The following is a 17,188-nucleotide window of genomic DNA, read 5'->3' as shown; positions in this document are numbered from 1 at the left end:
AGAGACATGCTGCATGTTAGAACTCCATCTACTGGCAGCAGAGGGAATTACCACAGGAAATAAACCAAAGCTAGCTTGCCCTGACATGTTAATGTAAACACACAGTTGTGATCAGTGATGGGAAGAATACTCTGCAATTTGTTACATAAAACCTGCATTGAAATGTATTTTATGATGTTTTCTGTTACATGGTCTGATCTCTTTAAGTTGCATTATATTAAAACAGCTTTTTTGTTTCACAGTTTGTTTTGCATTGATGAATCCATTATTTATCAGTTAAATGACAAATGCACTGCTGGAATGTGTATTTTTTCAACTGATGCAGTTTTAAGTTTAAATTACACGATCAAATACTGTAATTTATTACTTTGACTTTAGGAAAGTAACTGTTTTGGGAATACCACCAAGTTCAACTCTAAATTAATATGTGTAATATATATTATTGGTAGTTTAACTGGATGTAATGAAGGTGATTTGAGGCAGAATCGCTCAGAAAGAGTCTGGTGAGGATTTATGGACTTCAGAATCTCAACCTTTTACATAATCTAGAAGAGTTGAAACAGAGAGTTTTCTGAGGCTCAGAGGGACGGGATGAATGCAACTCCAGGCGTGTTTTTGACAAGGTTACGACATGGTTAAAAGCTCAGAAAAGTAAAGGTTTCACAGTGTGTCTTTACTCTCTCACAGACACTCTTTGCAGCCGCACTCCACAGGTTTCTCCACGTCCTGAGTCACCGTCGTCCCGTCCTCGCACTCGAATGTCAGTTTCCGCCTGCGCACCCTCAGCGGCGAGCAGCAGTACGACGTGTTGTTGAGGCTCAGCTCCGCCCCGGCCTGACAGCGCCCCCTGCAGTCCACCCACGAGAAGGGTTTCGTGGTCTGGCAGCGCAGGCCTCCTCTCTGCAGTCTGTGGAAGTCTCGCACCGGCTCACCTCGACACGGAGACTCTGGACACACGGGGAAACGTACTCAATAAACAAGGAAGTACACATTCACAAACCTTTTTACAGTCTGTTCCTGTTGATTGTATGAAGAAAAGTGGCATTAGTTTAGTGGTGGTTTAGTGCCATTCGTGCTACAGTCGCAAATTTGATAAAACAATAGAAATGTTGCTAAAAATTCTCCCCTGAAAAAGAGATCTCCAAATCTCAATGGGGCTTTCCTGGTTTAGTAAAGGTGGTGTGGTCAGATAGGAGACTGCTGGAACACCAGGTGCCACACAGGGGCGCTAGAGGGAATGTCGTGTCCTTAGGCAAGACACTTCACACACACTGCCTTGTGAAAGTGCTTTGAGTGCCTTAAAGGTGGAACAGTGCTATATATCTGCACTTTAATCGACGAGAGAGACGTCATAAAAGAAACATGCGTTCAGCACAGACGTGTGCAGTTTGCAGAAAGCGAGCAGATCTGGGAACAAATCAATCTAAAAGTGATGTGTCCGTCCCGGAGACGCCTGTCATGCTGCAATGTCAAATCAATATGGGAAGGAGTGTCTGGAATGCCCGCCAATGTGGTCCGATAAATTTGGATTTGGCTAGATGTTTTTTTTTAATTTTTTATTAAGTTAATTTTATTGTATTTCTGTTTCTGTAATTTCTTTGTGATTTGAATGCATTTTTCCTGCTGTGAAGCACTTTGAATTGCCTTGTGTATGAAATGTGCTCTACAAATAAACTTACCTTGCCTAATAATATTAAGTGTATTGGGTAAACCATAGATTTGTGTCATTGAGGCCTCTCATTGGCTCTCGGCTTTAGGCCTGGAGCGCTCTCTCGGCTTTAGCACGTTCGCCCCCTGCAGCTCAAAGGGGGGAACTGTTCTCACCGATGTCGCAGCTCTGTCCGGTGAAGCCCGGGTTGCAGGTGCAGCTCTCGCCTCGCTCCGTCTGCTCGCACACTCCGTTCACACAGAGCAGGCCCTGGCACAGCGGAGCCGGCGCCCCCTTCTGGTGACACAGCACGCCGTGGAAACCCGCCTCGCACTCGCAGCGGTACATCTGCGAGTCCAGCACCACACAGCGCCCCCTAACGCACCTGAGAGCAACAGCAGGATGAGGGCGATGGAGCCGCAGGTGACATGGGAAACCAAACCCACTTCATCATCTATAAAACAACTTAAAACAATGACAAGTCTTTATCCAGAGCACTACATGACTTTAAATCGGCATTCATTTTAAACTGGTTACTTATGTTTTTTGTGATTTTATGCAAGATTATAACCCAATAAAGGTTGAAATATGGCTTTATGAAAGAGAAAATGCATTAATTGTATTGATTTGATTTTATAATGCTACTGTCTTTGTTATAAAAAGGACTTGTATGTGTTTTAGGGTCAGAGATGCGCTTTCAGACCAAACCTGTTAAAACTCACTTGTTGTTTTCACATGGGTTTGGTTCTGTTGCCTTGGTGACGACATCACTTCCTGTGAGGCTGGCTGTGATTGGCTGATCACAGAGGTCTCCGCTCCAGCCCTGGTGACACGCGCACTGAAGACCCTGCAGAGGAAGGACAGTTAAAACATTAAAATACTCTCCAAAGAAACAGTCTGTGAGTCAATGTTCCACCACTTTAGACTGGGAAAGTGTTGAGCTCCATCATTTAGAGCAGGATTTTGGGTATTTGATTTGGAATCTCTAAGTGAAAACACATGCAAATCATTTGAATTGACATGATTAGATTTGCTGCTTGGGAAAATCACCTCCTGAAGCTTTAGAGGAAGAGTGACAACATGAAGAGACGTTTGAAGCGTCTGTAGTTTAGATTTTTCATCATGCTATGTTTTATATAAACATAAGGCATTTGATGTAAAATGACTGAAATTGCTCATTTGTAAAATAAATCTGATGCCAAGTTTATATTTATATTTACAACTCCACATGTACCTCTCACTGATGCATTCTGATGCACTGATGTACCTCTCACTGATGCATTCTGATGCACTGATGTACCTCTCACTGATGCATTCTGATGCACTGATGTACCTCTCACTGATGCATTCTGATGCACTGATGTACCTCTCACTGATGCATTCTGATGCACTGATGTACCTCTCACTGATGCATTCTGATGCACTGATGTACCTCTCACTGATGCATTCTGATGCACTGATGTACCTCTCACTGATGCATTCTGATGCACTGATGTACCTCTCACTGATGCATTCTGATGCACTGATGTACCTCTCACTGATGCATTCTGATGCACTGATGTACCTCTCACTGATGCATTCTGAGCTTCATAATATGCACCACGGTGAGTTTATGAGCACTTTTCACGAGTCTTTGAGCCCAGAGCGAGTTTTGCTGTCAAGCTAAAAACATTATTATTATTATTAACATTAGGGATGGGGGTATCAATATGTAAGTATCAATATATCGTTACCCAGGCGTAATTCTTTGGGTATCGATCTCATGAATGAAATATTGATACTTCCTGATGTGTTGCAGTGGGTATATTTCCCAACGCCACACATTCTGTACAGGTTTGAGCACAGTAACACCCACTGGACACTGGACAGCAGCAGAATGGACTGGTCCATCTATGTCTGTGTTGTGCCTAAGTCGTGCGGGGCAAACACATGCTAAAGTTGTTGTGTTTTAATCTGGGCGATGTCCGAAGGCAAAAGGGAGTGTGAAATGGGAATGTTTAGGGGTAAAAACTAAAGAGAACACTCAGCGCTCACAGAGCCGATGGCCTGACGTCTTCTGTGGATAAACGTCTCATGTGGTGAAGGTGAACACTGGTGAGTGAGAGTGATGCTCGTTATAATACAGTCTATGTGATAACTAAGGTAAGTCTAATGAGAGAATAACGTGATATGCTCATTCTGACCATTGACCCGCCATGTGCTCTCGTGTAGTTGTATCGATCAACATAACAGTTTGTTATGTGTGTGCAGCGCCCCCTGCAGGGCACCGCTGCAGGTGAATTCAGGAGCCGAGACTATAGTTGTTTTGGCATTTGTATTGATCGTTGTATTTGTGTTGTGTCAGTGTTGTGCACTGAATATATCATATATTTATACTTCCAGTATCAGTATTGGTATCAGTATCGATTTAAATGTCCCCCAAAATACTTGGTATGTTATCAATATTCAAATTTGTGGTATAGCCACATATTTTTAATTCTATTGATGCGAATGGTTAATAAAACATATTCAGGTTCAGATCGGACGATTCCAGACAAAATGCTCAGCAAACCAAAATATAAAACATTGAAAAAAGTGTGTTTTGCCTCTAATCTCACATCTTTATCGCTGTTTATGAACCCTTCAGTCATCTTCCTTTAGACACTTGTGGATGTGAGGGTGTTGTAGTGTTTTACCTGCGCGGCGTTGGGCTGGCACACGCCGTTCACACAGGGGAACTTGGCACACGCCTCACATCCCGGGACCACGCCCGGCTTCATGTGCGTCCGGGCGAAGTCCTGCAGCTCGTGGTTTATGTAGAGGTTTCTGATGCAGCCGTGAAAACTGGAGGTGTTGAGAGGAGCAGAGGGAAGAGCGAGCGACGGAGGCAACACCTCCTCCGGCATCCCTACAACACACACACACACAGACACACACACACACAGACACACACACACACAGACAGACAGACACACACACACGCCCATTCTTTTTTTAATAGTTTTTTTTTGCTGCAGCCAAATGTACAAGCCACAAGTATCCATCTATTGTTTCCATTGTTGGTGTCAAAACACTAAGCGACCGACCCGAGACCCCCACAGCAAAATAGCAAGAAAAAACCTGCAAAATCAGCTTTAAAATGGTTTATTTCTGTTGTTTTCATGTTGTTTGTTCCCTTTTATATTCAACCAGGAAAGTCCCATTGAGGTTATTCATCTCTTTTTCAAGGCAGTCCAGGCCAAAGCACGTGGCACCACAGATCATCACATCAACACATGTTTAGACAAAAATGTGCTCTAAAAACAGTTACAAACCATAGATCCAACACTACTGTTTTGAATTTAAAAAAAGATTTGCTTTGTGAACCCGACACTTTGGGAAGCACTTGTTCCAGATAGTTTGAACAGGACAGTCCCAAAGCACCGGACACGGCTGGAACACGTGACAACCACAGTATTTCCCTGCGAATGATGTGCACTTTGACCTTTAGTCCGCAGAGAGTCTCGTGGTGTGAATAACATAGTCTCTGGTGTGTCGTGGCCCTTACCTCCCACGTACAGCGGCGCCTCCGTCACAGTGCTCGGAACCCGGCTCAGACTGTCCAGGGTCTGAGGCTCTCCTCCGTCCACAGACAGGTTCACCATGTGGTTAAAGGTCACCAGCTCGACCGTGTGGAAACGCCCGTCGTTCACCGTCTCTGCGCTGAGCACACGAGCACGGAGCACAACGTGACTTAAAGGGTTTAAAGGAGACGTATTAAGCAAAATCAACTTAAGTGAGCGTTTAATCTCGTTACAACCGGGATTCCTCATCATTTGTTTGCTCAAAATTGCATTTTGATTGAGTCCTGCATGTTTGAGGCTGTTTTCACCTACCCCCAAGCCCCGCCCACATCCCTGTACTTAGTTATAATTATAAGACCTTAAGTTATACATGTTGGGTCCTAAAATGTCACACAGCCACTTTTCACCAATAAAACATATAAGATACAGAGGAGGAATAATTATTACCATTTACTATTATTATTATTATTATTAGGCCCGAGCGCCACAAGCTGGCGAGAGGCCTATTAATCTCGTAAGGCCGTGCGAAGCACGGCTGCGAAAGTGCGCACGTAGTGCGCACGAAATCGAGCGCGAAGCGCTCGCCCACTTCCAAACACTCACTAACGCACTCCTCCACTCATGCACGCCCCGTGCATACTAATTAGTAGTAAGAAAATGGAACATTACCGTTGTAAACGGGCGAAGCCCGTGCAAAAGTGCGCACTAAACGAGCACTTTACATTGGGATGACGACCTGGTCGTCATCCCCATATAAAGCACTCATTTGCGCTAAGTAGCTCACGAATACGTTCCCCATCTCTTGCATGTTCCGTGCATATAAGCATGTAATGCAAAAATTTAACATTATTACTGTATAGAGGGCCAAAAACACAAAGTGGGCGGAGTACCCGTCAGTGACCGGGGACCCACACCATGAGGTAGGAAAGCGCGAGCGCTTTCCGAAAATGTATAGTTTATGATATTTGAAAAATGGGAAACATTGTTTTCGCATCGGAATATTATTAGGCCCGAGCCCCAGCAGGGCGGAGGGCCTATTGCTCCCGCAACGCTGCCGAAGGCAGCGTTGCAACTGTTCGACCAAACATGCGGGCGCAGCCCGCATGTTTGGTACCCCGTCGCCCCTGGCAAGTACAGTGAACTAGCCCATGCCGAAGGCATGGATCATGCATACTTACTCCTGCTATGACAGAAATAGTCAACAATTAGTGAATGGGCTACGCCCATTCACTAATTGTTGACAACAGCAGCGCGAAGCGCTGCATTCCTCCAAAAACCCTCCTGGCATCGTCCCGTACGCGAGAATCCATGCCGCAGGCATGGGCCATGCTTGTATCTGCTCAAATCAATGGAAGTCTATGGGGAGTGGGCGGGGCATCCCGACGGAATAGGGAGTGACGAGCGTGTAAGCGCTCGTAATGATGATTCCACCCCATGGCGGCATCGGGAAGGCTTAGAGCTTTCAAACGATGTATAATTTGTTGTTATAGTGGAAACGGCTATATTGTTTTTGCTAAAAATATTATTATTAGGCCCGAGCGCCACAAGCTGGCGAGAGGCCTATTAATCTCGTAAGGCCGTGCGAAGCACGGCTGCGAAAGTGCGCACGTAGTGCGCACGAAATCGAGCGCGAAGCGCTCGCCCACTTCCAAACACTCACTAACGCACTCCTCCACTCATGCACGCCCCGTGCATACTAATTAGTTGTAGGAAAATGGAACATTACCGTTGTAAACGGGCGAAGCCCGTGCAAAAGTTCGCACTAAACGAGTACTTTACATTGGGATGACGACCGCAAAGCACTCATTTGCGCTAAGTAGCTCACGAATACGTTCCCCATCTCTTGCATGTTCCGTGCATATAAGCATGTAATGCAAAAATTGAACATTATTACTGTATAGAGGGCCAAAAACACAAAGTGGGCGGAGCCCACTCAAAATTATCGAAAGTACCCGTCAGTGACCAGGGACCCACACCATTAGGTAGGAAAGCGCGAGCGCTTTCCGAAAATGTATAGTTTATGATATTTGAAAAATGGGAAACATTGTTTTCGCATCGGAATATTATTCTTTCTTTCTTTCTTCTTCTTCTTCTCGGGACCAACCCCCCTATTTTTCACCCAGTGAACATTGACGAAAAGTCACAAAAATTTGCACACCTCTAAAAATCGTGCCTCTCTACATTCTGGCTATTTCCCTTTTCTAAAATAAAAAAAATTGGCGCGTCAGCACCACCAAATGTACCAAAAATGCATTGAGAGATGGGAAATGACCCAAAAAAAATCTGATCGTAGAATCATGAAATTTGGCGCAGAGGTAGATGGTGACAAGAGAAGTAAAAAATATTATTACGGCAACGCCGTCCGCCCAACCAAATGTCGGCCATATTGCTTCAAAAATGGCTAAACATGACTTCGGAGTTTTTCCAAACGTCGTACTTTTACGAACTCCTCCCAGGGCGTTGGCCCTAAAAAGCTGAAATTTGGTGAAAATGCTACTGAGGAGTGGGACATCAAAAGTTATCCAAATTACATTGATACCTCTCACGGTCTCTGTGCGGCGAAGCCGCAAACTGTAGCTAGAATTTCAGAAATCTCCCATATTCAAAATTTCTGCCGTTTGCGCAGATAAAGTCCGAATTGCGTCAAATTAGAATCAGTTGTTAAACTCTTTGCCCTAAACCTACTTGAAGTGAAATAAATTCATTTGGCGCCACAGCGCCCCCTACAGATTTTATATGGAGGTTAAATGTTTAGTTTTGCGAAATTATATGAAATTTGACACACAACTCAATTTTAGCATCCCCATCAAAAAAGTCAATGAGACCCATGTCATAATTGTTATGGCGTTGCCGTAACGATCACCGAAACCTTCCATGTTATTCCAATGGGGAAATTGCCAGAACATGTTTACACTTTAGACTTTCACAAACTCCTCCCAGGGCGTCAGCCCTATTAACCTGAAATTTGGTGAGACTCATCTTCAGGTGTGGACCATCAAAAGTTATCCACATTTTCATTCAAAGAGTCACGGTGTCTGTGCGGCAAAGCCGCACATTTTGCCAAGAATTCAAAATAAAATAGCTTTTTGATGGTAAAACAAAGGGGAGAAGATTCAGATTCAGCAGTAGGCGTAATAAAAGGACAATTGGGGCGCGTTAGCGCCCCCTCCTCTTGCGGCGTGGCGGCGGTGTGGCGGCGGCGTGGCGAGGGCCGATCATTGCCGCTTGAGGCTATATTTATTAGGCCCGAGCCCCAGCAGGGGGAGGGCCTATTGCTCCCTGTCTGACCAAACATGCGGGCGCAGCCCGCATGTTTGGTACCCCGTCGCCCCTGGCAAGTACAGTGAACTAGCCCATGCCGAAGGCATGGATCATGCATACTTACTCCTGCTATGACAGAAATAGTCAACAATTAGTGAATGGGCGTAGCCCATTCACTAATTGTTGACAACAGCAGCGCGAAGCGCTGCATTCCTCCAAAAACCCTCCTGGCATCGTCCCGTATGCGAGAATCCATGCCGCAGGCATGGGCCATGCTTGTATCTGCTCAAATCAATGGAAGTCTATGGGGAGTGGGCGGGGCATCCCGACGGAATAGGGAGTGACGAGCGCGTAAGCGCTCGTAATGATGATTCCACCCCATGGCGGCATGGGGAAGGCTTAGAGCTTTCAAACGATGTATAATTTGTTGTTATAGAAAAAACGGCTATATTGTTTTTGCTAAAAATATTATTATTATTATTATTATTATTATTTTTCTTGTTCTTCTTCAGCGCTTTGATCTCTAATTTGACCCCCTGAACATGCTCAAAAACTCACCAAACTTTGCCCAAAATTCAGAATCGGCGAAAAATTTTGTTTTTTCTGGGCCATTTTTTTTTGCGTTAAAAAATGGCGCGACAGCGCCACCGACAAAAGTCAAAATACATTGCGCCTATGGGAGACGCCCCGAGGTCAACTTTGGCGTAAAGCTACGAAATTCGGGACACGCATTCCTCTCGTGAGGACGAACAAAAAAAATCATTGTGGCCACGCCCCCAGACTTACCCTATGGCCGCCATCTTCCTTTGAAAGTGAAAATACGCTGTGTTAGTCATTTTGTTCACGTCAAACTTTGACGAACTCCTCCTAGGGCGTTTTGCCCACCGACTTCAAAATCGGCGTACGTCCTCTGGGCAAGTGGGGCATCTAAAGTTATTCAATTTTTTGAGATACCTTTTACGGTCTGTGTGCGGCGCAGCCGCAAAGTTGGACAACTTATTTTGGAATATTGCAGATCTAAAAATTGCTCCCATTTGATCAAAACCAGTCCGATTAGGACCAAATTTGAATCAGTTGTTAAACTTTCTAGTTTGGACCAGTTTAGGCTGACAAAATTGAAATGGCCGCGATAGCGCCCCCTACAGAGTGACCTTTAAATTAACATTGAAGGTCAAAAATTAGTTTTACCAAAATTGTCTAAACTTTACCCAAAATTCTATTTTGCCGTCCCGATCACAAAAGCCAATCACAAAAATGCCTAAATATTTACGGCGTAGTCGTAGCGATGACAGAAACCTCCCATGTTATCCCTATGGGAAAACCGCAAAATCTCTCAAATTACCACATTTTTATGTTTTACACTTTAACGAAGTCCTCCTAGTGCGTTTTGCCCACCAACCTCAAAATCGGTGTACGTCCTCTAGACAAGTGGGGCATCTAAAGTTATCCAAATTTTAAGGATAGCTTTTACGGTCTCTGTGCGACGGAGCCGCAAACGTTTCCCAGAATTCTGACTATTTGGCCTTCAGAGTGGCCTATAAACAATAGAGTTTTTCCAAATGACATGACATTTTGCACTAAATTCTAATTTGCCATCCTGATCATACAAGTATGAGAGCCAAAGTCATATTTTGTACGGCGTAACCGTAGCGATGACAGAAACATCCCATGTTATCCTTATGGGAAAATCGCAACATCGCTCAAATCACCACATTTTTACGCTTCACACTTTAACAAACTCCTCCCAGGGCGATTGCCCGATCAAGCTCATATTTGGGGAAATCATCTACACAAATGGGGCATCAAAAGTTATCCATATTTTGATTTTAAGTGCTACGGTCTCTGTGCCGTGGAGCTGCAAATATACTGTCACAAATGGGAAAAACGCCAAATCCTTGAAATGTTCACATTTATGCTTCACACTTTAATGAACTCCTCTGTGGGCAATTGCTCGATCAAGCTCATATTTGGGGAAAATAATCTACACAAGCGGAGCATCAAAAGTTATCCATATTTTTATTCCAAGTGTCACGGTCTCTGTGCGCTGGAGCTGCACATTTGACCGACATTTGTGTTCATTTGCACTGGTTAAGCACAGCATTGTACATGTCCAATGTGTCACTGTCTTAGTTCTTAGACAATTGCGTTAGCGCCAACTCTGTAAAATGCAGAGAGCAGAGTCGGAAGACCGGCGGCCCGCGAGGGCCGTTGGATGCCGCTTGCGGCTTTAATTTTTCTTGTTCTTCATCGCTTTGAACTCTGATTTGACCCCCTGAACATGCTCAAAAACTCACCAAACTTTACCCAAAATTCAGAATCGGCGAAAAATTTTGTTTTTTCTGGGCCATTTTTTTTTCCGTTAAAAAATGGCGCGACAGCGCCACCGACAAAAGTCAAAATACATTGCGCCTATGGGAGACGCCCCGAGGTCAACTTTGTCGTAGAGCTACGAAATTCGGAACACACATTCCTCTCGTGAGGACAAAAAAAAAATATTACTGTGGCCACGCCCCCAGATTTACCCTATGGCCGCCATCTTCCATTGAAAATGAAAACACGCTGTGTTAGCCATTTTGTTCACGTCAAACTTTGACGAACTCCTCCTACGGCGTTTTGCCCACCGACTTCAAAATCGGCGGACGTCCTCTGGACAAGTGGGGCATCTAAAGTTATCCAATTTTTTGAGATACCTTTTACGGTCTGTGTGAGGCGCAGCCGCAAAGTTGGACAACTTATTTTGGAATATTGCAGATCTAAAAATTGCTCCCATTTGATCAAAACAAGTCCGATTAGGACCAAATTTGAATCAGTTGTTAAACTTTCTAGTTTGGACCAGTTTAGGCTGACAAAATTGAAATGGCCGCGATAGCGCCCCCTACAGAGTGACCTTTAAATTAACATTGAAGGTCAAAAATTAGTTTTACCAAAATTGTCTAAACTTTACCCAAAATTCTATTTTGCCGTCCCGATCACAAAAGCCAATCAGACAAATGCCTTAATTTTTACGGCGTAGTCGTAGCGATGACAGAAACATCCCATGTTATCCCTATGGGAAAACCACAAAATCTCTCAAATTACCACATTTTTATGTTTCACACTTTAACGAACTCCTCCTAGTGCGTTTTGCCCACCAACCTCAAAATCGGTGTACGTCCTCTAGACAAGTGGGGCATCTAAAGTTATCCAAATTTTAAGGATAACTTTTACGGTCTCTGTGCGACGGAGCCGCAAACGTTTCCCAGAATTCTGACTATTTGGCCTTCAGAGTAGCCTATAAACAATAGAGTTTTTCCAAATGACATGACATTTTGCACAAAATTCTCAATTGCCATCCCCAAAATAAAAGTATGAGAGCCAAAGTCATATTTTATACAGCGTAGCCGTAGCGATGACAGAAACATCCCATGTTATCCCTATGGGGAAACCGCAAAATCTCTAAAATGACCACATTTTTACACTTCACACTTTAAGAAACTCCTCCTAGGGCGAAAGCCCGATCAAGTTGATATTTGGGGAGAATCATCTACACAAGCGGGGCATCAAAAGTTATCCATATTTTGATTTTAAGTACTAGGGTCTCTGTGCGGTAGAGCCGCAAATATATGTCACAAATGGGAAAAACGCCAAATCCTTGAAATGTTCACATTTATGCTTCACACTTTAATGGACTCCTCTGTGGGCAATAGCTCGATCAAGCTCATATTTTGGGAAAATAATCTACACAAGCGGAGCATCAAAAGTTATCCATATTTTTATTCCAAGTGTCACAGTCTCTGTGCGCTGGAGCTGCACATTTGACCGACATTTGTGTTCATTTGCACTGGTTAAGCACAGCATTGTACATGTACAATGTGTCGCTGTCTTAGTTCTTAGACAATTGCGTTAGCGCCATCTCTGTAAAATGCAGAGAGCAGAGTCGGAAGGCCGGCGGCCCGCGAGGGCCGTTGGATGCCGCTTGCGGCTTTAATTCTTTCTTCTTCTTCTTCTTCTTCTTCTCGGGACCAACCCCCCTATTTTTCACCCAGTGAACATTGACGAAAAGTCACAAAAATGTTCACACCTCTAAAAATCGTGCCTCTCTACATTCTGGCTATTTCCCTTTTCTAAAATAAAAAAATTGGCGCGTCAGCGCCCCCAAATGTACCAAAAATGCATTGAGAGAAGGGAAATGACCCAAAAAAAATCTGATCGTAGAATCATGAAATTTGGCGCAGAGGTAGATGGTGACAAGAGAAGTAAAAAATATTATTACGGCAACGCCGTCCGCCCAACCAAATGTCGGCCATATTGCTTCAAAAATGGCTAAACATGACTTCGGAGTTTTTCCAAACGTTGTACTTTTACGAACTCCTCCCAGGGCGTTGGCCCTAAAAAGCTGAAATTTGGTGAAAATGCTACTGAGGAGTGGGACATCAAAAGTTATCCAAATTACATTGATACCTCTCACGGTCTCGGTGCGGCGAAGCCGCAAACTGTAGCTAGAATTTCAGAAATCTCCCATATTTAAAATTTCTGCCGTTTGCGCAGATAAAGTCCGAATTGCGTCAAATTAGAATCAGTTGTTAAACTCTTTGCCCTAAACCTACTTGAAGTGAAATAAATTCATTTGGCGCCACAGCGCCCCCTACAGATTTTATATGGAGGTTAAATGTTTAGTTTTGCGAAATTATATGAAATTTGACACACAACTCAATTTTAGCATCCCCATCAAAAAAGTCAATGAGACCCATGTCATAATTGTTATGGCGTTGCCGTAACGATGACCGAAACCGCCAGAACATGTTTACACTTTAAACTTTCACAAACTCCTCCCAGGGCGTCAGCCCTATTAACCTGAAATTTGGTGAGACTCATCTTCAGGACCATCAAAAGTTATCCACATTTTCATTCAAAGAGTCACGGTGTCTGTGCGGCAAAGCTGCACATTTTGCCAAGAATTCAAAATAAAATAGCTTTTTGATGGTAAAACAAAGGGGAGAAGATGTGACAGCGTCACAGATTCAGCAGTAGGCGTAATAAAAGGACAATTGGGGCGCGTTAGCGCCCCCTCCTCTTGCGGCATGGCGGCGGTGTGGCGGCGGCGTGGCGAGGGCCGATCATTGCCGCTTGCGGCTATATTTATTATTATTATTGTATGTTATAGTACAGTTCTCTATGACTTAATTAACATAAGGGATAATAATGTCAACAGAAGCACTGTATGTGACATGAAAGTATTATTTGTTTTATTGTAAATGAGGACAAATCCACTGTATTGATAATGTGTTATACTAGAGACATGGCTTACGAAACTTAAAAAATGTAACATTTGATGTAAAATTCTGGACTTCTGGTCCGAAGAAGTATGTGACACAGAAGTATAATGAGCATAAGAACTGTATTGACTGTGTTCCTGTAATCCATGTTGCATTATGGTTGATTATGTATTTCAAACATGTATAAATAGAAATAAAAGCAATCAAATCAAATCAAATCTGCTGTTTGTGACTCTGACGATGCAGAGCTCATCAGTTCTGCTGTTTTGAGTCAATGAACCTGTTAGTATTATGTTCATGTTTATGTATGATTATGTATCGTATAATTAGATCATTACTACAGTTTACAACCATCAGAATGTAAAGTGATGATCTACTTATGTTATAGTTCAAGAAAAAGCATCATATGTCTCCTTTAAGTCTCTCCTTGGTCGAAAGAGGTCAAGTTACCTGTAGATGGCGCTGGCGGGCTGGTTGCCGGGGTCGTAGGTCACTCGAACGCGGCCCTGGTGAAGCTCTACTGCGATTGGCTCGTCCTCTCCATTGTAGAGTAAAATGCCGTTATCTTCAGCCGTGGAAACCTGCAGCAGAAGGAAATATAACGTCCTCTACAAACACACGAGCGCTGGATAAAACCTGCTGAAACAAATGTTAGCTACTACTTTCATTTTTATTTATTCAAACATTCTTTTCTACTTTTATTTCTACTTCTACATTTACGTTTTTACTCTTCCAAACACACTGTAATTCCATCAGTGGCAGTGGCGCATCCATTACATCTTTAATATAACAAATCACATAGAGAAACTGTTTTTTTTTTTTTATAAACGATTCTTAATAATAATACAATAATAATAGGACACTGTACTGGAAAACATGTTACAATTATTATATACAACATGATTTAACGATTATTTCCGATTACAAAAGTGAAATCTTTCATTTTCTTTTATTCATTAATTACTAATCCTCAAGTTTGTGACCGGCTTTACAAAATGGAACTTTTTGAAAGACAAACTAATCCAAAAAAAAGGTTCTTTACATTTAGGTACATTTTTTGGGCAAAGTATTGAACTAAAAATACATAATTTTGCTTCTAAAATTAGCCCAATTATATTTTTTTGATTCCTACCAATATATTATGAGCTGAATAATCAAGACGGACAGAGTGGACAGAGAGCTGGAGAGAGGAGGAGGAGCAGAGCCAGGTTATGGGTCGTTTTTAAAGTGGTTTGAAGGATTTTGTAGCTCCTCCTTCGTTTTACGGGGGGGGGGGGGGGGGGGGGGGGAGTTGTTGCCGGGGGTGACGTGGCTGCGGAGTTTGGGAGACGCTGCAGTATCCGGAGGGATTTGTCAAAGACCAAAGAGGAGAGAGTTGCTGTTATCGATCCGGGAGGTGACAAGACTGTGGAGGAGTTTGGCATGTTTGTTGTATATAAATGTTAGCCACTAAATACTGGTGACCACCCCGAGTCTGCCGCCCATCCATAAAAGTCAACACACCCTACTGATACTTTTAGAATACACAGGATGATGTGGTAAACCAGCTCTGATTATCACAGTGACATAAGTCATCGATATATCTTTTAAATAAAGACACGTGTGAAGAATGATCAGGTTCAGCTCATCTGAAGCGTGTTTTTACAGCTCCTCTAACTCAGGCAGTCAGAATATCATTTAGACCAGGGGTGGGCAATTATTTTCCTCCGAGGGCCATATTCGAAACCAGGCAAGTAGCGGAGGGCCGGCCCGTGATTATTGGTGTGAAAAAAAAAAAAAAATCTAAAAAATTAAATATCAAATAAAATGTCACTTTTCTGTCAAATATAGGCTATTGAATCTATTATTGAATTCATTTCATGTCATATGAATTAAGGATACAAGTGCAGACAGAGGCCTGAGGGCAAAAAAATAAATAATAATAATAATTTTCTTTAAAAAAAAATGTTGCTTGGCATGTTTGGCAGGCCGGATTATAAAGACAAACGGGCCACATGTGGGCCGCAGGCCACAGTTTGCCCACCCCTGATTTAGACAAATTATATATTTTAAAGCTTCATAACACATTATAATTAAACTATTGTATTGTCTTTTGCACAAGTGTGAGAGCACTAAGCAAAACGCATAGAACAGTTACCAGCCAAATACAATGTGATTTATCTTTCATAACAATATTTGAAAACATTTCCAGTGCCTGGCTATTCCTGCCTTTCAAAACCCTCTAAGCTTGTTTTTAGTAAAGCACAATATTCACACATAATTCTGTGAGTCTCTTAAGCTACGTACAGATGCCTAAACGCGCCCGACGCAGAATTTGAGCGTGTGTACATTTGAAAGGTTAACGCAGTGGACGCGCGCTCTCGACGCCCCGGCCACTGTACACAGGCGCGTGTATGGCGCGCTCGAGCTGTCTGCACACATGCGCAGTAGAGGTGTTGTCGCATGAGCAGTGGAGTTGTTGTCAGTGTGGCCTTTCATTGTGTAAAATTGATATCGAGAGTGTTGTTTTCGCGTTTTTGGTTTGTTTCTGTCTCTGTTCCACCGTGAATACATTGTACAGCTCCTTTCTCCCACACACGGCCACAATCAGTGTTTCGTCTGCCATTGTTGACGAGCAAGGAAAAGTGGCTCTTCTTGGGGAATTCCACGTGGAATACCGGAAATGCGAGGGGAAATACGTACGTACGTACGTCACTCTGCTCAGCCAATCAGCTCTGATTGGCTGCTGCGACGGCTGCGGCGCATCTGCTGCAGAGACCTTAACATATCTGAGCACGTCGCGCGTCGCTTTGGTCGCCTCGGCCGGCTCATTCGCGCGCTCAAAGCGCCGAGAGCGTAAGAAAACGCACCAATAGCGCCGCAAAAACGAAGAAATCGCGCCGCGGAGAACGCACTACGTGCTCGACGCGCGTTTACTATAGACTTTGAATGTAAACTGGACGCTTCGGCCGCGGCGGTGTGGAATCCCCTTAAGTCTGATAAAGGCTTTGTCTGTGCGCGTGCTGCTGAGTCTGACCTGCAGGGTGATGTTGGCCTGGCTCCAGTTGGTCACTTCCTGCAGTTGGACGTACGAGTCTTTATCGATGAAGTTCACACTGACCAGACGCTCACAACACGTCCCCTCGAAGCCCGCGAGACACTGGCACTGGGGTGCGCGGGAGAGCTGCACACACGACGCTCCGTTCAGACACAGGACGGTCCCGCACGGAGTGGGGCCGGAGCGCACTTCACACAGCTCTCCACTAGGGACAGTTTAAGGGCAGAGGTCAGTGCAGTAGATGACAGCGGCTGTATTTGCACTGAAAAATAATTAGAGACATTTTTGTTTTGTTTCATCACCTATGAACGTGCCGAGCCCACCATGGGGCGTCAGTACATTTAACATTTAAAATAAGGGGTCTTTCTCATGATCCTGAGTTAGTAAGTCACACATTTGTCCCGACACTGGAAGTGCACTTCCATTATCTCTGGTCCAGCAGCCG

At 43.7% G+C, this 17,188-nt stretch overlaps 1 protein-coding gene across 1 annotated transcript in view; it reads right to left on the bottom strand.

Annotated features, from left to right (window-relative positions):
* Nucleotides 1-583: 583 nt before the first annotated feature.
* The window catches only part of LOC140377765 (slit homolog 1 protein-like), a 146,676-nt gene continuing 130,071 nt past the window's right edge, over nucleotides 584-17,188 (bottom strand). Inside the window, exons 32-38 of the mRNA XM_072463316.1 lie at nucleotides 16,723-16,948; nucleotides 14,157-14,287; nucleotides 5,175-5,329; nucleotides 4,324-4,535; nucleotides 2,371-2,495; nucleotides 1,825-2,033; nucleotides 584-947 (exon numbers count right to left, since the gene is read on the bottom strand). Of these exons, the coding sequence (XP_072319417.1) occupies nucleotides 682-947; nucleotides 1,825-2,033; nucleotides 2,371-2,495; nucleotides 4,324-4,535; nucleotides 5,175-5,329; nucleotides 14,157-14,287; nucleotides 16,723-16,948 (1,324 nt within the window). The 3' untranslated portion in view covers nucleotides 584-681. The remainder of the gene's footprint in view (nucleotides 948-1,824; nucleotides 2,034-2,370; nucleotides 2,496-4,323; nucleotides 4,536-5,174; nucleotides 5,330-14,156; nucleotides 14,288-16,722; nucleotides 16,949-17,188) is intronic.

This window comes from Eucyclogobius newberryi, unplaced genomic scaffold (assembly GCF_026437365.1).
Source record: "Eucyclogobius newberryi isolate DKJ021-1_F unplaced genomic scaffold, fEucNew1.0.hap1 SCAF_4, whole genome shotgun sequence".
Taxonomy (NCBI): Eukaryota; Metazoa; Chordata; class Actinopteri; order Gobiiformes; family Gobiidae; genus Eucyclogobius; species Eucyclogobius newberryi.
This window is presented reverse-complemented; position numbering and strand designations above follow the sequence as displayed.